Source organism: Corvus brachyrhynchos, unplaced genomic scaffold (assembly GCF_000691975.1).
Source record: "Corvus brachyrhynchos isolate BGI_N302 unplaced genomic scaffold, ASM69197v1 scaffold239, whole genome shotgun sequence".
Classification (NCBI taxonomy): Eukaryota; Metazoa; Chordata; class Aves; order Passeriformes; family Corvidae; genus Corvus; species Corvus brachyrhynchos.
In genome coordinates, this window is record NW_008246057.1 from 7,774,871 (window position 1) to 7,801,211 (window position 26,341).

Below are 26,341 nucleotides of genomic sequence, written 5' to 3' on the forward strand. Positions count from 1 at the left end.
ACAAAAGTGATGCTTGGACTCTAGATTTTGTCAAAGTTGAACCAGAGCTGTCTGTATAGACACGTATTTGCCCACAATAAATGTATTGAGTAAATGTTGGACTTTTTCTTTTTTTCAATAGTACATTGAATTGTTTTTATCTCAAAGGAGAAAAAATCCCAAACCTACAGAATACTTAGTGCCTGCTTTCATTTCGCCTTTACTGTAGTTCTTTAATGTGTGTTAGTCAACTTTGTCTTCTGATTTTTTTTTTCTAGACGGTGTAAAAGAATCTCAGTTGCCCAATCAAGATGAACAGAATGGCTTTCTTCAACAAGAAAATAGAACATTCATTTTTTAGGATTATATTTACAACATGAAGCATTTAGCAGTAGCTGTCTTTGAGAACATTCATCTATGACCTGAAATGTCCTGATCCTGGGAAAAAATGAGATTCCATTAATTAAGTTTATAATTTTTAAATCCATTTTCATGACTAATTATATTTGCTTATGCAGAACACGGATACAGAATTCATAAACCAGAGATTATTTTAGCACATGCACACATGTTGTTTTACATTCAGTATACAAGATACATAATTTTTATCAAATTTTAAATAATCTTTTAAATTATCTATATTTATTAATAAATGAAGTCTTGGCAAGAATTTATCATCCATGGACATGAGTAAAGCAGATTCCCCCGGAATGGATGATAATTTTGTATTAAGTAAAATCAATAACTTGAAAGTAGAGCAAGAAGACGACAGCATTAACTGTACTCTAGAAAGAACGGATATAAAGACAGAACAAGATGATTTCAAACATGCAGACAGCAGTGATGAACAGGAAGACAAAGAAAAGAACTTCATTACGAACAACCCTGGCAAATATTTGTCTACAGAAAATGAAGATGATTATGGATCTCTTTTTTCTCAGTATAGTAATACGCTGTACGATGTAGCAATGGAAGCTGTGACACAAAGCCTCCTTTCTAGCAGAAACATAAGCTCCAGAAAAAAGTCACCTGCTTGGAACCATTTTTTTATATCTCCTAGAGATAGCACTAAAGCAATATGTATGTACTGTATGAAAGAATTTAGCAGAGGTAAAAATGAAAAGGACCTGAGTACAAGTTGTCTCATGAGACATGTGAGGAGAGCACATCCCACTGTACTAATTCAAGAAAATGGAACTATGCCAGGTATATCTTCGTTTTCTTCATCTACGTTATTGCTGCCACCTCAATCTGCAGATGTTGGAGATCTGAGTTCTATGTTATCCCCCATAAAACTGGTCAAGAAAATGGCTTCTAAAATACCATCTCCAGATCGAATAATGGAGGAATCTGTTTCTATTGTTTCTTCTGAAGAAATACCAGATCTCTCAGTTTCTGAGAAGTGCAGCAAAGAAGAAGTCATGGTTGGTTCATCTCCACAGCAAGCAAACAACCAATATGATGACACTGTTGAGAATGTAGCAGAAAAAACAGTTGTAATTCCAAAGAGTGCATCAGGTTCTAGAAGGAGATCTGCTGTCTGGAAACACTTTTATTTGTCACCTCTAGATAATTCTAAAGCTGTTTGTATCCACTGCATGAATGAATTCAGTAGAGGAAAAAATGGAAAAGACCTAGGAACGAGTTGTTTAATAAGACACATGTGGAGAGCCCATCGTTCCATTGTCCTGCAAGAGAATGGGGGTGGTACCAGCATACCACCTCTCTACACCGCACCTCCTACTCTCTTGCCTTCTTTATTACCATCAGATAGTGATCTGAATTCTATGTCATCCTCTCCTGGAAAACTAATGAAAGAACCAACTTCTGTTTCCTCTTCTCCAGACAGAATCTCTGAGGAGATCCATACTAATATCACTTCTGGAGATGCTCTAGTGGAAGACTCAATGCTGTCATCTTCTGAAGATATAGGTGAAGTCTCCTTTGTTTCGTCTCCTGAAAAACAGTGTGAGGGATTAGGTCCACTAATATTTGAACCTACTGCTGTGTTTCAGCAAAATAAAAGGATTATGAAAAGGCTTAAGTCAGAAGTCTGGCACCACTTTTCACTCTCACCTGCAGACAGTCTAAAAGCAGTATGTAGATACTGCAGTTGTATGATAAGTCGTGGTAAGAAAGGAGATGTGGGCACAAGCTGCTTAATGAGACATCTATATAGACGCCATCCTGATGTAATTGGAAACCAAAAAAGCTTTCTTGATGTGAGTTTGGCAAATTCTCCTTATGCCACTTTGGCTTCTGCAGAATGTTCATCCTCAAAGTTGACTGACTTGCCTACAATGGTTACACACGATAATCAAATTATATTTCCTGTTAATAGTAAGAAGACCTCAAAACTGTGGAATCACTTTTCAATTTGTTCTGCAGATTCAACAAAAGTAATATGTACACACTGTGGACGTATAATAAGTAGGGGGAAAAAGCCAACAAACCTAGGCACAAGTTGCCTTCTAAGACATTTGCAGCGGTTTCATAACAATGTATTGAAAACTGATGTCCCAGAGACAGTATTATCCTCATCTACGGATAATCACATGCCACTCCGCACAGAATTACTAGGATCTTCAAATTTTGATGAAACCAATGACAAGTTTTGTGACTCTCACCCAGTTGCCAAAAAAATCACAAGTCTTGTAGCCGAAATGATTGCACTTGACCTTCAGCCATATTCTTTTGTAGACAACATTGGCTTTAACAGGCTGCTTGAATATTTGCAACCTCAGTACTCTTTACCTTCTCCATCTTACTTTTCTAGGACAGCAATTCCAGATATGTATGATAATGTAAAACAAATAATTATTTCACATCTTAAAGAAGCCGAAAGTGGAGTGATCCATTTTACATCTGGAATATGGATGAGTAACCAAACACGAGAGTATCTAACCCTGACTGCTCACTGGGTAACATTTGAGTCTTCATTTCGACCACAGTGTGAGGATTACCATTGTTCAGCACTATTAAATGTATCACAGATTGATTGCGACTACAATGGAATCAGCATTCAAAAGCAGTTAGAATACTGGTGGGAAACATGGATTACTTCCATTGGACTTCAGATTGGGATTACTGTTACTGATAATCAGAGTATAGAGAAAACTTTAAATGAAGGTGATCATTCAAGTGTACAATGTTTTAGTCACACTGTTAATGTAATTGTAAATGAGGCCATTAAAAGCCAGAGAATGGTTCAGAATTTGCTTAGTATTGCAAGGAAGATCTGTGAACGTGTCCATCGGTCAGCAAAAGCAAAAGAGAAGTTAGCTGAGTTGCAAAAGGAGTATGAGTTGCCTCAGCATCAGCTAATACAAGATGTTCCATCCAAGTGGAATACGTCATTTCATATGCTTGAACGTCTTATTGAACAGAAAAGAGCAATTGATGAAATGTCAATAGAGTGCAGCTTTCGGGAGCTGATAAGTTGTGATCAGTGGGAAGTCATGCAGTCAGTGTGTCACGCTCTCAAACCTTTCGAAGCTGCAAGTAGGGAGATGAGTACACACATGTCTACTCTAAGCCAAGTGATTCCAATGATTCATATACTTAACAGAAAAATAGAAATGCTGTTTGAGGAAACTATGGGCATAGATACTATGCTGAAATCTTTGAAAGAAGCTATGGTGAGTAGATTGTCCTCCACACTTCATGATCCAAGGTACATTTTTGCTACACTTCTGGATCCCCGGTATAAAACGTCATTATTTACAGAAGAGGAGGCTGAACAATATAAACAAGACTTAATCAGGGAGCTGGAAATAATGAGTTCTACCTCAGATGATGATAAACCTGTTTCCAATGGATGTGATATAGGTTCACCATCTACAAATTCGTATGGGGAAGATAATCTTTGGTCACTCATGGGTGACATGAAGAAAACAAAAGACCTGAAAGAGAGAGCAAAGTTACCAGAGGAAATGGTGCTTTCTTACTTGGAGGAAGAAGTGCTTGAGCATAACTGTGATCCTCTAACTTACTGGAACTTTAAGAAGTCATCTTGGCCAGTACTGTCAAAATTGGCTGTCAGGTTCTTGGGTTGTCCACCAAGCATTGTTCCTTCAGAGAGATTGTTCAGTACATCCAATGAAAGCAACAACTTTAGTCAGTCAAGGTTAATGATTGAACACTTTGAAAAGCTTATCTTTTTGAAAGTGAATCTTCCTTTAATATACTTCCAGTATTGAAACTAATGAACAAACCGCTAGACTAAATCTATTGTTGCTCACTGGATATTAACTATCTATAACTCAGATTTTTAAATTGCTCCAGTAGGGGCCATGTATGACATCTAATCAGTGACTATAATTCCAAATTTTAGGTTCATTTTTTCAGCTTTCAATATGTCTACATGTGCCTTATTCATAGTACTTCAGGCCAGATATTGTATATATGTTTTTTAAAAGTTCACACTAGAGATAGCCTGTCTCGTCAAATTATACAAAATTATGTAGGTTTTAATCCATAATTGTAAATGAACTTTAAAAAGCTCAGTCATTTGTTTTAATAGAATGGCAAAAAAAAAAAAAAAAAGATGTAAACAGTTCTATTCTGTAGTTTTTTATTCAATTATGTAAAAACCATAAACCAGGTACTGTATTTTAGTTGAACATTGCTTTAATTACAAGAAAACAGGTTTTGTAGTTGTCAAAAGAAAGCTGTACATGAAAGATGGGGTTCAAGCTGTCTTTTTATCATATGGTGTTTTTAACTGCAAGCCCTAAAGTACTTAAAGGATTAAGAAGAGTTATTGAGGACGCTGTGTTTACAGGAGAATGTTGACTTAATAGCTGAAAATAAATCTTAAATTTAAGATGAGATGGAATGTGAGTTATACAGCAATCGGTAGTAAAACTTCCTGTTCTGGGTTCTCCTGTTCAGGTTTTACATTTTAAATGAATTACAGAAATATTCTGGGTATTTATAAAAGGTGTTTGGAAGTTCTCTCAAAGTTTGTGAATTAATGCTTGTTATTTAATGCCGCGTACAAAAAAGGCAAGAAACTTACCACAAAGACTCTAATGTCATTCTGAAGCCTTTTTTAATCTTTAGTGCATCAAAACTATAAGGTCCCTATTGTAAAAATTGAGCCCTTACTCCTAATGTAATTTCAATTGTGTAGAACAGCCTGTCTTAAAGCTCCTAGTACAGAAATAACTGATCTTCTGGTTTTCAGTAATAGCCTTATGGATATATATGGTGCACTGCTTAGAACTTTATGTAGTAGGGTTGATTCTTAACTGTTGGTGTCCATCAGGCAAATGGGATATAGAGCCCTTAAAACTTCAAATAAGATGGAAAAATAGCCAGCATTTTAATTTGAAAGGAACATTCTCCTTAGTTTAACTCTAGAAAGGTTCATCTTTTCATTTCAGTTTTCATTGAATACATTTTTGGGAAACAAGTCATCATTTGCCTATGACCTTTTAGAAAAGTTGTAGCTTTGTTAAAATACTCTACCTATGCCTAATCTAATTTTGCATTTATTATGTTTTAGTGTATTTATAAATGGTGAACTCCGTTTCTGAAATTAAACATTTTATTTGCAATTTTCCAGTGGTAGTCAACACTGCCTTTTATTTTCAGATGGATTTAAGACAACCATTGAATAAAAATTAATTCAAACAATTGTAATCATAAATATACCACAGAACAAGCTATGTGAAAATATGGGTTTTCCATTTGGCTCTTTGGACTTGAGCCTGGATTCTGGTTCTTTTCATTTTCCAAAAGCTGTTTTAACCTCAGGAAAATTTGTTGAATTACTTGCCAAGTGGCTCTGGTTTCCATGTTCCGTTTCTCTAAACATTTTACGGCTTCAGGTATTTCAAGTGTTATTCCATCATATTATGTTTATACCTGTACTATTTAAGTAAATCACTACATAATATACTTGGGAAAGACTAATACTGCTTTTTTCCCCGCAGTATTTTAAAATACAATGTTTACTTCTATCAACAGTCAGGATCTCTTTGTTCTTCTAGGGTTAAATGAGAACGGCACACATTTTTTCTGCAGTAATAAAACAATGTTCTAGTTTATATATAGCTGGAAGTGAGTTTGAAGCAGCTTATTGGGAAACATGTTTAAATGGTTACTGGTTAATTATTATCTCAATTTTTTCCCCTACATTTTAACTGTGAATATAACCTTGACCCTTGTAAAGGAGATTTTTAATCTCCAAACCAGGGGAGCGGAGAGAGCATAAAAAAATATTTTCTTTTTAAACAAGTGATGTAATTTTCACTCAAGGCTTGAATGTAAATACAGCCTGTGACTTAAAGCATTGTGGAGTCACATCAAATGAGGAGGAATGCTGGCAGTGAACAAGCTTACCTGGAAATCACGGTTCTCTGGACGCAAGCATCTTGGCTCCTCTGAAGGGAGTCTTTGCTGTAGCTCCTATCAAACTCCCTGTGTGGAAAGTGGGATGTGGGTAGTGATGGCATTTTGTAGCCCCAAATCTGCTTCTTACTCAAACAGATAATTAATTGTATAGCCATACTTTTTGTCAAAACTTCCTGAGAACACAAAAACTAGTCACTATTTTCAAAAGCAAAATTTTATCAGTTGAAGTTAGTCTACTTTATTTATACATGCAATTTCCCTTGTTTGGTTTGGTTTTTTTAAGGGCTTAGTTCTTAAGACCACACTGTTTCAGTGTCAGCTTGGTTAAGAATTAATTAAAGGCTTATGTTAAAATTTTTTTAAAGATAATATGCAGGCCCAAAAGACCTTAAAATTGAAACACTTAATTCTTAAATAAAAATAAGGGAAACTGAGAACATAAAGATGCTATTTTCAGTTGTAAACCTTGATCCTTCTGTAGGAGTTACAGGAGCATCTCCTTCAGTTCAGGCACTGCTGCCTGTGAAAAAAGAATGACTCCAAAAGAAGGGCTGAAAACTTTCATTGAAGCTTAAGGTAAGTTATTGAGTGACTGTGTTTTGTGTTAGGTTTGCTTTATTATTTTTAATGTAAATTCTCAGTGATTGCTAAAATTCTAGGTTTTTACAAATCTTTACAAATTTTAGGTTTTTAAAATTTTAGGTTTTTACAACCCTTTTCATATTTGTAATAGATAGGATCTCCCCTATTTTTACAGTGCTTTCCCTCAGACTAATAAAGCTGTAAACAGTGGGAGTTCTCATTAACCCGAGTTTGTGCTGCACCAATCCCCGTGGCAGCAGACAGTTCCCTAATGCATAATACGGTGACCCTGTAACAGTGATACTTAAACAGATAATTTCAGTACATTAGCAACTTCAGAAATAAATTTAGTAAGCAGACTTTTTTTCAGTGTTAGCATAGAAAGTAAAGTGTGGATGATAATTGGTCATCATAAAAATCTTAAAGCTTTTGCTTCTTTTAAAAGTAGGCAGGTGTAACAACTATAAACTGCAGCAAGAAATAGTTTGTCGTAATAAAGGTAGGAAGGGGAAGAAGTTGAGATCTTCAACAGCCTTTTCAAAGAACTCAGGTCTTGTGAAGGGTATATAATGGAAAGTATCTATTGAGATGTATATTATGCTCCAGAAACCTGAGATAATGCTTCCCCCACATTTGCCTCTTTGTATGTGGTCTCTTTCCCTACCCACCAAGTCCAAGTCAAAGAAATGTGTTTGCAGAATTTAGTCAGTGAGCATTTACTAGGAATACTCATAGTTTCCCCTTGCTCCCCAAAAGTAGCTTCTGAATTTATAAAGAACTGAAATCTCAACTAGAGCAATTTCAACACCAGCATAAGGATGTAATTGATTAAATTGATGACAGCTCAGAGTAGGTGTTTATAGTTGTTAAGATCTCTCCCTTAAAGTAACTTTTTTTTCTGCCACTATGCAGAGCTGACAATATTAAACTTTCATTTTGGTACCTCCAATTTACGAAAACTAAACACACATATATATAATACACAATTAACAAATAACACTTTCTAGTTTCAGATTTAGATTTTATAAACTAAGCATTTTACTCTTTCACAAACATATTCATCTTTTGCTTCATTCTTAGCAACAAGAAAGTGATTCTTTACCTTCTTGGTTTCATTGCAAAGCTGACCCAAAAGTGATTTCATAAAATGAGTATGCCAACCAGAAATAGTAACCATGGTGATGTCCCCAACTCGAGTATCAGCTTAGGTTCTAAGGAGTGAATCTTTGTCTAAGCAGTCCCTGACTCTTACTTAATCTATGAAGCAATGCCTTCTTCCAGCTTCTTAAGTTGGCAGTTTTAAAGGAAAAGGGGGACTGCATTTCGGCAGCATTTTTACCTTACACTTGGCACAAACCAACAGATGACACCTTGGTACAGAACCAAGGGCAGTTGTAGCTGAAATAAAGCAGACTTGGTGAAAGACTGCCCATGACAGTAAGATGTAGAATTTCAGAGGAAACACTGACTGCCCTTTCTATCATAAACAAAAGTCTGAAATGAGCAACCAAAAGTAGTTGTAGTTGCTCATGTTTATCTAAAGATCTGATCTAAAATAAGTAGCTGCATACAAAATGGAAGAGTTACACTTAGAAATCATACATACTTAAATAGGAAATGAAGAAAACCTTTGCAGAGGTATTTTTTATTTAGCTTAAGGATTTTTGCAAATGCCCTTTTAGTCTTTGGTGTCCCATGTTAAGCAGATAGTGATACATTTCATGTATCACTGTTCAACAGCCTCTTAACATTAGTCTTGGTATAGTTGAGACTAATGTAACCAGCTCACTGAGCTAGCTGTGGCTAAACCCTCTTGCTTAAATCAGTGATAAACTCAGCTTGTTGACAAGTTTTCTTTTCCTGCAAACAGAAAGTGAAGTCACTTGTACAAAAAAGAGCCTTTGAACACTAAGAAGGAAAGCTCTTTGAGGGTGGTAGTAGAAAGGGAGTATTTAAGGTAGTAAAGGAAGGGAAGCAACACTAGGCTGTAATTTGTGGAATTTCTATATAAGTTATGAAAAAATGCTGTCAGATGCAAGGGAGACACTTTCTTGCATTGAAATTGATACAGCAAACCAATGCTAAGACCTTGTATCAGTTTTCAAGCTCCTTACCATTATGGGAAGAACTATAAGTATTCAGGAAAAAAAGAATAGTTCTGGAACAATTGTAACTGCAGGAGTAGCAGCACGATCTCAAGCTTGTTCTGTCTCACTAAGGGGATGTGTGAAATGGCCAGGGAGCAAGAAAAAAGAGTGTGCTCAGTGTTTCAGAATGTGTTATACAGACAGGTTGCACTGACGTGGTGTTCTGATGGACAGACAAGGGAAGAACCTGAGACATATTCTGGTTTTTCCTCAGTGGTAGCAGATAAATGTATTTGACGTCAGATCCAACACAACCATTCTCCATGTCTCCTCACCCCAGTTTAGCTCAAGAGAGAAGACCCATAGCAAGTACTTAGGCCAGATATAAGGTAAATACACTCTGATTTTTTCCCAGTTCTTGATATTAGAGACTTTGTGAACTGGAGGTTGTTCCTTGATCTTTAGTTCTTTTGGTCCTTGATGTGAGAGCGATCAGTTTAACTTTATTTTGAAGCAGCTTTTACTTTCAGCATCTAGAAATGTCCTCTATTGGCCAAGTTCCACAGCATTTTTCCCATGCAGTTACTTTTAGTTTTATAACAAGAATGTCCTGTATCTCAGGCTGTAAGACCATGATTTTCACCTTCTCCATGTAAAATGACATGGTGATGTGTTTTTGACCAAATAATCTGTTGGACTTTTTACAGGAACAAGCATTGCTTGCAAGAAATTAAGTGAAACTTGAAAGAGCAATGGATGATGCTACGCATTTGACCCTTGGAGATTTTAACAAGACACCCTAAAAAAAATCTCATTCTATAGCAGCATTATAGATGAACTGTACTATCTTTTTGCTTTATTTAGGTTAATTCAATCTTCAGTTAATTCAATATGCTCACCTTATTTCTGCTTTTGTTTAGAAAAGCTGAACTTTATGATAGGATTGTTTGTAATCATTCAAGTCAAAAGGTGTTTTTCTTTTAAGAATTTAAAGTCCCCTCAGAAATTCCCCCAAGTGTTCAGTTTCTGTCCTCCTACCTGTCCCATTCATTCTTCCTTCTATGTCCCCCAAATGCAGAAGAACTTGTAACACCCCACTTCAAGTTTGTAGGAGCAAGAGACTTCCTTCATGCCCTCTTACATCTAAGGGGACTTAAACTCACACTTCTTTCCTCCATGCAAGTACACTGAATATTAATTTATATTAAAGGAGAAAAGCTGTATTGTTTTTGTGGAGCTAAAGAACAGCAACACAAGATCTGGAGGTGACAAGATTCATTTAAGAAAAAGGAGAGATGGATTTAGTTTCTGTTCCAAGGATTTCTTGTTTTATTCAAAGCAGCCTTTAGGGAAAAACTTCATCCCAATTCGCCAGCTGCCCCTTATTCCAAGTGTGGGCCACCATAATATTCATGGCCTGTGCTTGAGGTGGATACCCATAGAATCATAGTTAGAAAGGACACACAAACATCATCAAAAGTCAGCTCCTGGCCCTGCACAGGACATCTCCAAGAGTCACACCAGGTGCCTGAGCGTGTTGTCCAAACACTTCTTGAACTGTCAGGCTAGTGCTGTGACCACTTCCCTGGGGAGCTGTTCCAGTGTCCAACTGCCCTCTGGGTGAAGAACCTTTTCCTATTATCCAGCTTAAACTTTCCCTAATACATGCTGTTAGAGAGGTCATATAGCCACAGGTACTGTGGTGCTCCATGTATTGCCTTGGTCACAATCTAGCCCTTTTATCTACAAAACCAAAGTTGTAGATTTTCAAACTAAGCACTTTGAATACCTATATATGGAGAATAAATATAACAGGGCCCAAATAAACTTCAGACACTTCAGAACTACAGTATCTTTTTCCTGTCTCTTTGCATGTATTTTACTTTTCTCTACCCCAAATAGAGTAAAAGGCCAGTTTGAGCAGATGGTTTCTATTTCCATGGGTGATGAGGCTGTGAACAGTAGTACACTCAAGCTCCATAGCTGAACACCATCACCAGTGCAAGTCCCACAGGTAGTACCTACACACCAGAGTAAAAGTCTGTGGAAGGACCCTACATGGTGTATGATAACTCAGCAAGGTGAAACTCTTCAAGTGCCTCATGTCTACATATTCTATGCCACCTCAGACAGTAGCTTGAGATGCCTATTCTTCAAGCATAGTAGCCCTAGGTTTTTTCTGTAGGTAACAGAAGCAAGTTCCTGCAGAGGGATTCTGACAACTGGGGATTTGGAAAGCTGGAGTAACCACACTGACATTTGTATACACCTGGGCAGAATAAATTTTAGTTTGGGTTCTTGAGCTGTGGATTACAGTGTGGGGGAGTTACATAAAGTCCATGATTAGCCTTAACATGAAGGCCTACCTACATCCTTAAACAAGTTTCCCTTTGTGTGGTTCCAAATTTGCAGCTATTTGCACATGTATTTCCTTCTGTCTCTTGTGAATTGTTTGATGTTCAGACTGGCTTTGGAGGAAGTTAAGTTTTCTTCCAAAGACAAGTCAAATAGATAATACTTGAACGATTTAAATTTCAAGAGAGGCCAGAGACTGGACCAACAAGTTCTGCAGGTTGCCTTTGCCAGATCTGCTCAGGCTGAGGAAGCCTGGGCAACAACAGCCACCCACGAGGGAGCAGGCTCCACCCCACCAGATCAGTTCCTCTGATACGTAATCTAGAGGATAAAAAGAAAACATGGTCCCAAAAACGGAAACATACATAGGTAAAGGTAGTTCCTGAATCAAGCAAGTTTAAGAGTAAAAAGAAAACAAACAAATAAAACCTAAACCACTTTATTCCATAATTACATTTTACTCAAGTTTTCAGTCAGCAAGGAAAAGTTTTCTGCCCATGATAATTTCAGCAATTCAGGTATTTTACACTAATTGAGCTTCTATCATATTACAACTGGCCCTAACCAAAATTCTAACTTTTTTTCCTTGTTCCATTCAGCAATCTATGCAGACATCCTTAATAGGAACATCTAATAAAGAAACTACAGAGCATGCAATCTTATTCTAGTTTATAGAATGCAGCACATGGCACATTAGAGTACTCCTTTCCAAAGGGATTACTTAATAAAAAAAAGGAAAACAGCACCTATCTTGAAGTAAGTATTTTCATAGGTAAATTTTTGCACTGCAAATTAAGGTATCATTACAGCAGAAGAGGGGAAACATCATTTTAAAAATTCATTTTCCTGGAAAATCCAAGTTGCTACTTTTTCATTAACTGTTGGAATGAAGATAATCATCCTCAGTACTCAAATCTGTTATAAAACAGTGCTTGTCAAGAGGTCCAACTGCTTTTTAAGTGAATGTTTCACTTTCATTAGTTTGGTAGCCTACAGGGCACAATTAGATATGATGATGAAGCTACAATGAATATGGCTTTCCTATGTTGATAACATCATTAGGTTTCACACAGGTGATCTGACAGCTGAGGGGGTTACAATCCTGCAGATACATTAAGTAATACATCTTTGTCCACACAGATTACATATCAAATTATTGCCGTAGCACAAGCCTGTTGATTTTGTATTTTATATGGGACAATTAAGACGTGCCTGTGCTACATGATGAAACAGACTGCCAAACCAAGTAGACAGGTTTTACTTATATCACTAAACTTGCAGGCAACCTCTCTCAAACACATCTAACAATACAACTCAGTATACTGAGTATATACTGACTAGGAATGCACTGTAATATTTATGTAAGAAACAGGACGGAGCTAAATACCAATAAATACAGAGATTTTCCGTGCCTTTCCAAAGAAGCTGAGTTGCAGTGCTGGAATGACAATTTGCTGCTGTCTTACATAGTTCAGTCATCAGGAAAATCACATCAAAAGACTTACTTAAAATTCACAGTCAAGATGATAGAGGAAGTTTTTCCAACAGTACTAGTTTTGGTTTCAAGTTTAAAGTAAAAGGAGGTAGTGCACTAAGGTTCAACCCAATTTTACTGATGCCAGGTATATTTGCCAGTGGCCTGTGGGTTGTCTTATAATGTGATATTTGAAGAGGGTTTGTTTCCATCAGTATATGTGTGTAAGAAAACATCAACTGGTCTCCTGGTTTAACATCTTCTCTTTTGTCATACCTGTAAAGAATAAAGAAAGTTCATTTTTATTCCTTGCTTTACCTATTATGGCCATTATTGCAGAGGCATGTAGCATCCAAGATGAAACAAAAAGGAACATTCTCAATTACATCTCCTGATCAAATAGTACTAGAAGAGGAAATAGTAATTTTGAAGAATTTAGGGGCTTGGTCATTCCATGCAAGTCTTTCTGCTGCTATTGTGATATAAACCACAACTCCTAGAAAATTTACTAGTTCCCTATTTGAATTCAGTGGAGAAAGGACACCAAAGCCTAAGAAACTGGGCCAATTTTAAAGTTTTGCTCTACAAGAACTGCATTTGGAGAAAGGTGGGTTTTTTGTTTTGGTTTTGGTTTTTTTGCTGGTTTTTGTTTGTTTGTGGGGTTTTTTAGTAATTCTAGAAAGTACATGATGTGGTACTTAAGCAGAAACCTTTTTCTTCTGGTAGGCATACATTAGAGCAGGAGCCTCAGAGAGCAGCAGGGAGAAGACCTCCTTGAACACTGGAGGAAAGAAAGAGCCTGGTAGTTACAGTACTAATTTGGCATTTGTTATTCGTAAGTTCAGTTCCCTGATCTACTACATGTTTGGGCAGGCCACTTTGGGTCAGCTTTTATAAACTGCTTAAGTACCAGAATACATATAAATCATATATTAAAAAAAAAAAATAAATAAAAAAGTAACTACTGAGTTCTAGGATTATTTATTATGTACACTTACAATTATTTCTTAAAAGGACTTATGTTCAATCTAGCTGTAGAGGAAATTTACAGGATGAGAAAACAAGCGACTTAGCCATTTGGCAGGGATGTGAAAGATCTAGTTTCAGCCACTTTTCATCCGATCTAAGCCCAAAACTGAAGTTCATTATCTCTTAAGAGCTGTATGAACACCTTTAATCTTCTAGGAATCAGGACAGGTCTCCCTCTCTGTCTCATGAAGACATGGTTCTACTTTGCAGTAGTTATTTACTCATTCACTGAGGAGAGTCCAGTGCACTTTATAGCCTAAGGGTTAGGATATTCATACTGGACATAGCAGCCTGATCGAGTCCTCAATCCAGCAACTTCAAAGGAGAAGAAAGAGGTAAGTTCACTCCAAAACACTCCATAAACCACTGTTAGGCTCTGTAATCTGAGTGAAGAGCAGTGCCCCATTCTTCACCTTTTCTGTTGCCCTGTTCTGTGAACTGTTTTCTACCAGTACCTGGAGCTCCTATTCTTAGGCACCTGAATCCTTGCACACATTTCACAGGCATCTTACTCAGGCTGTGACTTTCCTTGCAGGCATGGACAAAGGTAGGGAAGCAGAGCAGTCCCAGCCCTACATACCCTAAAATGCACCTAGGATTAAATCCAGCCCGCATCTTTGGCAATGTGTGTCTTTGCAGGCCTGGCCTCTCCTCTGCTTGAATTCCCTGAAATCTCTGTTGATATTTTTGTAATGCCGCCTGACGGGGCAGTGATTAACACTTAAGATATTTGAAGGAAGTACTTTATGGAAAACTAAAGGTTTTCTGTGGATTGTTAACTAAAATTCTGGCACCTCAGAAAAGTCCCCAGGCTGGCAGAATTTGTGTGTGTTACTAAACACACCATATAATGCAGAATTAGACTTTGCACACTGAACAGGTGTTTTCTTCTTCTAAAACAATTGCATGTTGATTTCACCTGCTATTTCCAAAAATATCACAATACCCCTTAGGTTGATAGATGCATCCAAACTGGCAGAAAGAACAGCATTACTTTGTAACAACCTTACCAACTACTAATTTCACATTTTCTTCATCAGCAAGTAAAAGGCCTTTCATCTGGCTGCAAGCATTTCTGAATTTTATTATTTTTAAATATTTTAAGCTTACACAGCATATTTATTCAGGGTTCAAAGAGACTGCACTAATTGAAGACAAGACTGTAACACCTGTTCTGTGTAAGAACCTGCATCAAGCTCCTTTCCATCACCCTTTGAAGAAAAATAATAGATCGCTTGCGTTTTTCTTGAGGCAAATAGATCTAATCTGAGCACACTACTGAAAGCTGTTAACTTTAAGACACTTTTATTTATGGATTGCAGTTATCTGATGAATCATCAGCCTTCATAGCCACCTCATCCCTAATCTGTTTCTACCTGACATACACTGTCTATGAAGATGCTAAGTTATTTTTCACCCATCTGAAAGGCTGTCATTTTCTTGGACAAAGAGAAAATGGACAGTTTGTGTCACTAAACTTTGCACTACTGTGCTGTCAGACCAAGAGGTAGTCTTGTGTATGATGCTTAGTTGTGGATTTTGCCTGATTCTTTTGATGTGAAACTTTATGCTGAATCAGCCCTTCCTTGAGGCTTTGTTTTGCTGAGTACAGATAAAAGTGAGAACCTGCTCTGTAGCTGCAACACTATGAAACATCCATCAGTGACAGGGATATTATTCATTCACCTTCCAATCCCACTACACTACAGCCTTACAAGCCCAAAGCAATCCAAAACTCACCAACTCAAAAAGCGCATTGGAATGAAGCACTATTTAGAGAGTAGACTTGTATTCAGAGTAGTGTGTGTATTTATTAAAAAACCCCAAAAACTGAAACATTTTAGCTATCATGCATGTTCTATCCCCTGTACTCTAGCAGCTTAATGTCTCCTCCTGATTCATGGCTTAAGACTTTCTCTAGATTCAATATACAAAAAATAATTTGAAATAAACAGTAGGTAACTGGGAAGGCTTTAGACAGTCTATACCATTATGAGAGTGCTTGGAAATAAAAAAAGGCATAGCAAGATCAATGATTTTTGTAATTCTCCTGGAAGCATTCTTTCCCCTTCTTCAGCTTTACTTCCAAAGTACTTTTATCTCTAAACATCCCAATAATTAAATTATGTTTGTTCATCTGGTCTTCAATACTGTAACTGCAGGAAAAAACCCTCCATGCTCAGAGCACCTCTTAAACCAAAATCTGCTTGTGTTGCTTTTGTTTTGTGCACTACAAAGGGAGGATTTGTGTCACCTTCTAATGAATCATTTTCATTAAGATGATTTTCATTTAAATTAAAAACTTACACTTCAGCTGAAGAGGTAGGCCTAAGAATCAGAAAGGTTTTGGTTTGCATCCTGAAAAGCAAATAATGCCATCCCACAATGTTTCCTACTATTCATTCCAATATTCCAACTCTTAGAAGTGTTTATCCATCACTGCTGGTCATAGTAACAAAGCACTCAACAGCCTTCTCTCAGAGCTAATGAGTATGTTCACAGTTGCAGCTTCAACGCCATCTATATGAAGGATGTTCCACATAAAAACAGACTTTCAATATTAAAATGTACATGAACCTCACATTGCCACACATCATTCAGACAAACAAGTAACTAACTATATGCTGTTCTGCCAAGAACATCTCTGTTTCACAAGGTGAACAGTGGGGTACCAAACCTAGCTGCATTTAATATATTGGTGTAAATTTTGGTAAGCTAACAATTTCTGTGCTGTTTCTGACATCTTAAGAATCAGAGAATCATTAACGTTGGAAAAGATACCTAAGAGCATCAAGTCCAATAGTCACCATATTCACACATTTTTTTAACATTTTCAGGGATGGTGACTCCACCACTTCCCTGGGCAGCGTGTTACAGTGCTTGACAACCCTTGCCATGAAGGAATTTTGCCTAGTATCACATCTAAACCTCCCCTGGCACAACTTGAGGCTACTTCCTCTCATCCTTTGAAATATTCTATGCTTTATAGGCAAATCAGAATCAACCAAAACAATGAAAAAATACTGCAGTGCTTTATTTCTGAAATGGCAGCACTGCAGACATCAACAATTCTCTGAAGATTCACATTGTTCTTGAGCTGGTTTAATAAATACGCTGTACCAGAAATTGTGTTTGCAGTGCTTGTCCCTGTGCATATGCAAAAAGGGAAAAAGCAGGCTACTGTCCTCAGATCAAAATACCTCATTCAGAACATACCTCCAATCGGAATTGATTTCTAGAAACCGAGAAACTCCTGTTTGTGCTGCAGCCACATCAATATGAACAGAGACATCTACATAAATAAAGAAAACAGAATACAGTTTCAAAATTCTTCTAAGTACACTAAATTAACAAAATAGTAACAAAAAACATGCATGTACCTAGTTTGAAAAAGTAGTATTCAATACATGTAAAGACATACTGGAATTAAAATCAGGTGAACATACCTCAAGCCAGCTTTACATACCTGCTGTTGAAGGTACCAACTCATGTAACTTCTGAATTGCCACTCCTCCAGGATAATTGAAATGTGAAACATATAAAGATGTTCCTGAATAAACAGCATTAGCTAGAAGATGCATTATAATAAAGAAAGATCCAAGTTTGTACAGCCAGGATCTCCGGTAGTTATTCAGACTGTTGAGGAAGAGAAAAACAAGGAAGAATAAACTATTATTTTCTTTCATACTGGTCACTAACTACTGTGACATAACTAACTCCACTTCTATATAAATAAAGATTAATGCAAATTTTATTAATCCTGTATGGCATGTATTTATTAGCAATTTCTAGAAGATTAACTTCTAGGGACACTTAGATTATTCTCATTAATAAAGCTAAGACAAACTTATCAATAAAGCTAAGTCTTTCTTTGTTTAAAAACTTCAGCTATGAATGTATTCTCTTTCAAAGAAGTTAAACTCTGAACTTCAATTTGTTTACTCAATATACCCAAACACAACTGTTTAACTCCCTGTTTCACAAGCCTTGTCTGTGTATTGAACTATCTCCCGAGCTAAGTTGTGTTAACAGCACAAGAGTACATTGGAATATGTCTTTTTTCTGGTAGATAAAATAAACTGCATTGTAACAACAGAACAGTAAAATTTGGGCTCTATTCTCAATTCTCCTCCAGACTTCCCAAATAGTCCTGTCAAAGCATTTGACTTTTCCCTGTTTCCACTTCTCTCTGTAGTCAAATGGGTACAAATGACCTTGACCTCCTTTCTATGGCATATGAACATTTCAGTATGGTCCAGACTTCAAGATGGAAAAAAGTGCATAAGAATAGTAATAATAGCTTTTGTTTTGCATTTTTAGAGGAAAAACAACCCAACAAACAAACAGGATTTTGAACTTACATTCGTGAGCACATTTTAGCAGCCACTATGTTGAAGACAGGGAAAGTATAGATGATGAAACGCAGCTCTTTGTGTGGGAGAAACGAATACAAGAAAATAAAGCCCAGTGCTGGCAAAAGTAAAATCCGAGTTCTCTTTTCTGTTACCCCTAAAGGTACAAATACTATGCTGCATCCCAAAGCACGAGGCAGGGCTGAATAGAAATACCACAAGAAGGGAGAGGTCTTCAAGGTGAAAAGAGTTAAGGATGCTTTCACTGCTAACAACTAAAGTAATTAATCTTTACACTAGTCCCCACAAATTTTTGGGTATATATTTGCAAATATGCAGTATACTTTTTGTATACACATTCTTCCGGCCTTTCGTTTCCTGCCTTATCACCTTATCTTTGGAGAACTAAAAGCAGCTGCTTAACTGTGTTCACATCACCCAACAGAGGCACATCAAATGGCACTAATGATGGGCAGCATGAAAAACCAAGGGGAAGAAACCTGGCTTTACATTGGTAGAACACAAAGAGGCAAGAAAAAAGTTAGCAGAGGAAACTTAAAATTTGCAGAAACACCTACGAGACAGACATTGTCTCTCGTAAGTTTCAAATAATATAAAATAGAATCTAACACCCTGAGTCTCAGGAATAAGTCACATCACGACTTTGCTTTGGCTGGTAGTGTTCTTTTTCCCTGGATGTTGCAAAGGATACTCCCCAGTTGGAACTTTTGTTTAAAACTGTGTTATACCAGAGCACTTTCCCCTCAGGCCACACAAGTTGCCTCCAAAACAGAGAATCCACAGCAACTGTTAGCCCTAGAAGAATTAAAGGGATACAAATCTGCATGAATTAAAAACCAGGGCAAAGCAAACTAACACATCCAAACAGCACATATACAGCATATTGAGACCAAAATTAACTGAAACATGCATTGTAAGCCTCACCAGAAACCATAGAGAAGGCTGAATATGTCTGTCTTGAAGAGGAAATGCAGGAAAGGGAGATACTTCTGAATAAAAGCCTTAAAAGAAGCATGTTAGATATGAATCCAATTGGGATTCACCCCACTCCAACCCAAGATGTGAAAAAAGTGGTTTAATTGAGGTTTGTTTTAAAAGAGTATTAAGAGCATTAAATGTAGTGAACGATAAGAAGCTCATGTTAACTTCAAATAGTACTAAATAAATTTTTATTGTAAAGCTAAAGTTGTTTTTTGTTAAGTCAGAAAAAACAATCATGAAGTTTCTATTCTATTACTATTCATTAGGTGGAGGGAGAAAGAGGATAAGGAATGAAAGGCAAGAAGAAAAGCAGCAAAACTGTCAGCCCCATCTCCTCCACTCAGCTCTGTGAAAACTGCTCTGGTATTTAGGGATTTTGCTCAAATAGGAAATGGGAGTGCCAGTGGTTAATTTCCACTGGACATCCAAACTCTTACATCATGAGGTGCCTCCAAATGCACCTGGCATAATTGTGAAGTGTTCCTATTGTGCACACTTTGAGGGTCATCACCACGTATCTGATAACAGCATTTTTAACTAGGCAGGCTGGCAGAGCAGCTTAAGAGTATTTAGGTGCATATATACACGGGTCTTCCACAGATGGACAGAGACAAGGGAATTCTTCAACCTCTTCAGCATGGAAATCATTGAAGCTGTTAAATTTAATTTAATAAAGGAACAGAGCTGAACTGTAACTCTCCCCACAACCCTCTTGCTTGGTATCTCTGTCTGTCACACCGTTGTATTTTATCCTGGGACTCAGCTCATCACCACGGCAATAGATACTACAACCAATAATATGCACAAGTAGCTACAGCCAAGTACTAATTGTAATGAAGTCAACTTGCACATCTAAGCCTCTTTAAGATCAGGACATTACACTGTAAACATCTAAAGACAAGAGGCCATAGTAGCTTTCTCTGCTCTTTGCACACCTATTTCCTCACATAGAAATTTTCAAAGAAATAAAAGATCTTGTCGTATTATTAGCAAATAGAGTCAAACTAAAACAAAAACAACCCGCAACACCCCGCTTACCGCCTCTCCCCACCCCCATCCCCCCCAAAAAAAGCACCTTAAGGGCTATTCACCAGATAAATCAGTCAAAACTCCAGACTTCTCTTGAATTCAATGTCATTTGCTTTCTTCCAAGCAAACACTTACCCAACCAAAACATTCCAGCAGGAACAGCATGGGAAAGCACCTTGAAAATGGAGATTCTTTTAGTTAATAATGTCACCAGGAGCATGAGGCCTAAGAATATGCAGAGCTCTGATCTGAAGACTATGATCGCCAAAGCTGAGAACCAAATGAATGGCCTTTGCTTTTGCTGTATCCAAAATGTCAATGCCAGAAGCACTGCAAAAAACAAACAAACAAAAACCCCAAAATACATCATCCGACATACTGAATTATTAATTTTCTAAAGGGTAACACTCAATGCTGTCTTTTTGTTCCTCTAACTTCCCACCAATCCTCTCTTGGTCTTCTTAACATTTCGAGTCCAGAAATTCTTCCTGGATGTAGTTTAGAACAACGCACAGCTTTATATTGTTGATGCTTAAGTAATCAGGAAAAGTATAACCACAGAAGGAACACATGGGAACTCTTTCTAGACAGCATATTTAATTGAATGTTGAGGGGGGAAAAAGGAAAAACAAACCTAAAGGAGTACTGAAAGCCTCTCAAACTACAATTCATAATTATTATTGCTCAGTATCAGCTGAGCAGTTAGGGAGAAAGATCTATAAATTCATTTGCATGATTAGGTGGAACACACTATATCTCTACAGATGAAGCTGTCCCTACTTTAATTTAAATCTCTATATAGTAAAGTGCTCATGATCCTAAGGAAAACATACGAAATATTAAGAGTAGAAGATCATGAAATAACTTGTATTTTTTAATACCTGTAGAAATTACCTGAGGCATTTATTACTACACAGAGTTTATCTGACAATTCATCTGCTTTTGTTTCTCATTTCTGATCTATATAGGTTCTTACATCAACCTCACAATTTTATTAGCGGAACAACTTGCACTGAAGCATTTAGTGACTCAGTTAATATCTCTCACATGTGATTAATTTTCCTTCTCATCAGCTCTGGGGGAAAACTATATGTAGAGAAGGGTTTTGGTTTTTTTTCTTTTTTTACTTTAAGTGTAGAAACTGCTGCATTTGTAGACAACTTCAGAAGAGGAACGTAGAGATGTTGCAGTAGGAATTTCTTCCACAGTCTCATGAGAAAGTTGTTTCCTGTGCAGCCTAAGTTCACAGACTTTTTTGAACTGCAGGCGTACCTCATGCCTTTCCATAGCTCTATGCTTTATGCATTAGATATGTGTACTCAAACTTCTAGCTAATCAAAGCCATCTGACAAAACCCACACGTACTCAAGATTCAATAAAACTTGATTCAACAGTCATTGTAAGCATATATGGTTAAAAAAAATAAAGAAACCTCAACTTAAGCTTTCTAGTCTTGTTATCACACAATTTAATCAAGTAGATATGTTAATTTGGTCTGACCATACTTTTCCTGTGCTTTAACTACTGATACACTTGAAAAGAAGTTTTAGATTTTAAATTTTTTCCCATGAAATACCTACCAAAAGGAAGCGCAAACACATTAGGGAGGGTTCTTGTACAATAAAACATCAAATGAAACTGAGTAACAGTGATGAGACAGAAGATTGATGCTGTAGTTGCTCCAAACTGTTTTCTAACTTCTTTCTGAAGCTTCCATAACGTGTAAATCACACTGAGCCCCAAACTTCCTCGGACTATTAGGAGAATAAAAACAGGAATTAAAAAGCAGTATCAGATGATCACTGATGAATGGCCACGTTATACAATGTAACGGGAAGATGTTCCGAGGATTAACACTTAAGATACCACGATATAACTACCTCCAAAGAAACAAAAACCCAAACAAAACTCCATTTAGTTTATTTATTCTAATCCACTTTTAACTCTGCACAAAGGTCAGTGCTGCCATGCTGAAGTTAAGGATCCTTTCTGAAGCGTACATGGGAGTGTACTCTCTGAAAACACTTGAGACACTTGCTTTTTCTACACTGCCTGACATTTGTTAGCACGGACTTTCTGTGTGCTGTTAGTTACTCCCCAAAGAGGGAGCCGAATGGCCATGCTGGCCCCCAGTACCATAGTTTGGGTTTTCCCTCATTGAGGAGAACACCACGATTTAACCATTGATCCAAACATTGTAGCAACAACGTTTTTACTGATGGACTAATGGGTGACATCTCTGAGGATTTGAAGTTCTCATACCTATCAGCTGGGAGTAAAACTTGGACATTCTTAGCACAGAAAGTAGGTAGATAGCTGGGCTGGAAAGAGCAGCAATAAAAATTGGTCCAAGGAACGTTCTTGGGACAACTCCAGGAAATTCATGATGGTCATACTGCAAAAAGGAGAATCTACTTAAAATAGGGAAGTCAGAATCAAGGGAAAATAAATCATATTCACACCGCATTTATCCTACACATATTGCAGGGAATTGCAATAGGGTCCAAAACACTGTCCAAAATTGAAGACATTCTTTTTAATTTACCTTATCCAAGTCCAGCTGGTGGTACACCACATCATGAATAGCTTGTAGGTTAAAGCTTTCTTCCACTTTTGTAAAAGGACAGACGGTTAAATGAATAAAGGCCACAACAATAAGCAGCAGCAGCAATGGAAATGACCGTGCACTTGAGCTCCTCTTCTGACCCATCTTGGCTTTGAAATTCACATGTATTCTATTATTATTAAAAAGAAAATAAAAAGAAATTACATTAATAACATGGCATGAAGTGTACAACCAGAAAAAAAGATTGATGATGCAAGGAAAATGTACTACAGCAGTCGAAAAGTTTAAACAAAGACAAATAAGTCAAATAATCCAGGAAATTTTTCACTACATTCAATGAATTACGGTAGTCAAAAATATATTCAGGAAGCATTTCAGGATTTATGCAACCCTTTGTAGATGTAATTGTTCTAGCTTTCACCTAAAAAATCTCAAGACAACATGGACCCTACCTAAGAAAGTATATCCCTCTGCATTCCATACTGCCCCCACTGCTGAGAGTGTCACCTCAATTACGCCTGCGCTTTGTGGGACAGACAGCTTTGTCATTTACCCTCACTTTAACTGCTCATTGGATTTACAAATCATCTGTAGCACATACTCTCTTATTTGTTCAGGGCTCCAAAAACAGTGGGAGAGGATCCACGAGGATGAGAAATTATTCAGAAAAGAGCACTTTGATCTCCTGTGTTTGCCAGCAGTTAGGTCTGGACTTGGCCAGAGAAGGACAAATCCCCTCTGGCACCCATACATGTCACTATGGCATGAGACAGTCTGTACCCCATCCTTCACGCTTCCACCCAGAAATGAAGGCCCCCTCTCCCTAGTGCTTCATCTCACAACACTGCTGAGCCATTCTTCTGGTAGTATTTATGTTGTATTTTATCATTATGATAAAATCTTGTGTCTGGGTGACGTCAGAGCAAATCTGTGTCATGTTCTTTTAATTTAAGCTTCCCAATTTTTAGTAAGTTTACGATTTAATAAAAGACAAGAGATTTTGGTCATTGTTATTCTTGCTCTGTTCTCACAGAAACGGTATTTCAAAAACAGCACTTTTAAGGTACAACTGGGGTTTTGGTTAGAGATGTTTTCTCCTGTGTTTTGGTCTAAATATGTCCATCAAACAGATGTAAGATAGTTGGCAGATTTCCTAGCAACTGCCTCCTAGAGCTACCTTTTCCTGAAATGATGTTTGTGCTGCTCATTAGTAAAAATAAGAGCAAGCTCATGTTCCTTATATGCACAACTAGCACCAATAAATCCTGAAATTTGTGTATTTCCTGTAAATTGCATGTATCTACATATTTTAAATATCTCACTGACTGCATCTCTTTTTCTGATGATTGCCTCTCCTACAGACTGTGACCGAACCTCTAAGCCTGGGCTCAAAGACAAAGAATTGTCAGGAACCTAAACAAACCCTTCATCCCAGGGAGTGGGAATAGCCTTTTTTACCTGTGCCTAGTATTACTTTGTAAGAATGGATAAAGATGGTTTATGCTACAACAGAATCCTTTTCCCACAGGAGTAGGAGAAGAGGCATGGGGACTGACATCAGGAGCACCTCAAAAAGTGTCTGGCAAGAATTAAGTCCTTGCACAGGGCAATTTATCTTGCACAAATTCTTGTCTACAGAAGGCAATCTTGCTGAATTCTTCCAATAAATGCAGACGAATCTCATGTTTCTGGCCAAACTTTAATGAGGAGAAAAATGGACACTGAAGGGTGAATCCACTGTTGCACACAGCTACAGGACACTTGAGCAGCTCATGCATCAGGTGAAACAGTATATAGGTATTCACCAGCAAGGTAGGTATTCCTGACTCCAAATTCACAGCTTCTTAACACTGCAGGTATTTTAGGATCCAACAAATCCTTATAATAAATCCTATATAAAAATCCAAGTGCCAAGAAGCTCAACTTTTTCCTTCTTAATTACATCAGCTGCATAATAAAGAGCTATTACCTTCAACTATAAATACTGCATTCATTATCCTCTGGCCAATCTACAACACAGCCTGCTCCTGGTATCTTTAGCTGATAACCACATGAGTAATCAGTCTGCAACTTCCTAAATCAGAATGAAAGTGAAGCTACATATCCCACACACAGTTTATCACAAGCTTTTTTTTTTTTTATCCTGTTGACTCCAATCCTTTTGTATGCCTGAAGAAAGTGAGCATGCCAGCATACTTGTACATCTTGAAGATAATTATATACATTATAAATACTGAAATTCCCTGAAGGGAAACATGCTAGAAGATAAAAAACCAAAGCATAAAGACAACACCCAGGTTTCTGAGATAAAGCCTAATAAATTCAGTGGTCTTGTCAAGACCCAAGATAACTTGCTCTGTTGAAAATCAATGCTGACAAGCATCAAAATTGAAGTGGAATTTATGAAGACAGGTAGACACTGAATTTGATGATTAAAATAAATTTGCCGTATAAAAGCAAAATACTTGCAATTATAGTTTTTTATTTTATAAATGCCAAAACCACAGAAACAGATTTTCACTTATTAAAAATAATTTAATAATGAAGCTTAGAGTAATAAGCAAGTACATATAGGTTTATCCATTGATCATATTCTGGCAACTTCAGATGAATCTTCTTCAGGCCTCTACAACATACCCACACTGACTGCCCCCAAGGAACCTACATCAAGGCTGAATCATAGAAGAGCAGGGTTTTTTAAAATAAAGAATTCATCTTTTCCCGGAATTAAACTGAGTGAAAAAAAAAATCGGATTTTTATGTTAAAAAAACGGCTGAGGTACTTCCATCAAAAATGGTTTGTTGCCATTTTATACTTTTTCAGTGGAATTATCATTAGTTCAAATAGACTTTTTATTCTTCCCGTGAAAAACCTACCACATCTTTATCTCTTACGTTTTTCAGGCACTCATCAGAAGAGATATCACAGAGTTTGGCAGCCAAACTGCATGTTAAATCTGTCTACAGTCATTTCACTCCCTCACACAGAGGCGTCTAAGCAGAACCACCAAGCGCACCCTGCCATAAGGTCTTTCCTCTTGATCTAGTTTTGGCAAAACCCATTTTGTACGATCTTAAATTTCCACGGCTTTTTTCCTACGCTTTAATAGCTCCTCCAACTTTGTTCTAGAGTTAACACCTCAATGAGGTCAGATTTAGACCTTGTAATTGCTGGGATTGCTTTTTCTTCTTGCATTAGGAAAAAACCGCACAGTTACTATTCTTATATACACTTCCTCATGAGTTTGGGGACTAGCTGGGAAAAAAAATAAAAAGCTAGGAGAAAAAAAGAAGATAAAGTTGAAGCAGGAAACAAAGTATGGGACACTACCAGACACAAAGGTACGATGGAGCTATAGAGAAAGAAATGTCACTCTTGGAGCTGGGGAAGAAACATGCAGCATGCTCTCAACTGAAACCGACTTAAATTCAAGCCGAACACCCTCCCCGCGCCCCCCTCGTCCCCGGGAGCCCCGGCCCCAGCAGGGGACACCGGGACACCCACCCGCCCAGCCCAGCCCAGCCC

At 37.3% G+C, this 26,341-nt stretch overlaps 2 protein-coding genes across 4 annotated transcripts in view; one reads left to right on the forward strand and one right to left on the reverse strand.

Moving 5' to 3' along the window:
- The window catches only part of ZBED4 (zinc finger BED-type containing 4), a 29,513-nt gene extending 19,496 nt beyond the window's left edge, over positions 1–10,017 (forward strand). For 2 of the 3 annotated variants that reach the window (XR_001865729.1, XR_001865728.1), the window contains exons 3-4: positions 258–6,915; positions 9,716–10,017. Coding sequence is in view for 1 of the 3 variants with exons in the window: in XM_017745907.1 (XP_017601396.1) it covers positions 660–4,178 (3,519 nt within the window). In the remaining 2 variants the exon portion in view is untranslated. Of the gene's footprint in view, positions 1–257 lie in introns of all 3 variants that reach the window. The other variant, XM_017745907.1, reaches the window with a different exon arrangement.
- A 1,769-nt stretch (positions 10,018–11,786) lies between these two features.
- Positions 11,787–26,267, reverse strand: ALG12 (ALG12, alpha-1,6-mannosyltransferase). The gene is made up of 9 exons (XM_008642541.2): positions 22,795–26,267; positions 22,512–22,644; positions 21,830–22,003; positions 20,385–20,579; positions 18,931–19,034; positions 18,228–18,451; positions 17,333–17,502; positions 17,083–17,158; positions 11,787–13,113 (listed from the first exon to the last, which is right to left on the reverse strand). The coding sequence occupies exons 1-9, from the start codon at positions 22,957–22,959 to the stop codon at positions 12,882–12,884; spliced, it is 1,473 nt and encodes a 490-aa protein (XP_008640763.1). The 5' UTR covers positions 22,960–26,267; the 3' UTR covers positions 11,787–12,881.
- Between the last annotated feature and the right edge of the window lie 74 nt (positions 26,268–26,341).

Coding starts and splice junctions, on each gene's coding strand:
- ALG12 (XM_008642541.2), bottom strand. CDS start 22,959: ATGGGTCAGAAGAGGAGCTCAAGTGCACGGTCATTTCCATTGCTGCTG. Junction 22,004..22,511: donor GTTTTACTCCCAGCTGATAG/GTATGAGAACTT, acceptor TTCTCCTAATAG/TCCGAGGAAGTTTGGGGCTC. Junction 19,035..20,384: donor TGCTGGAATGTTTTGGTTGG/GTAAGTGTTTGC, acceptor TAATTCTTCTAG/GGCTAACAGTTGCTGTGGAT.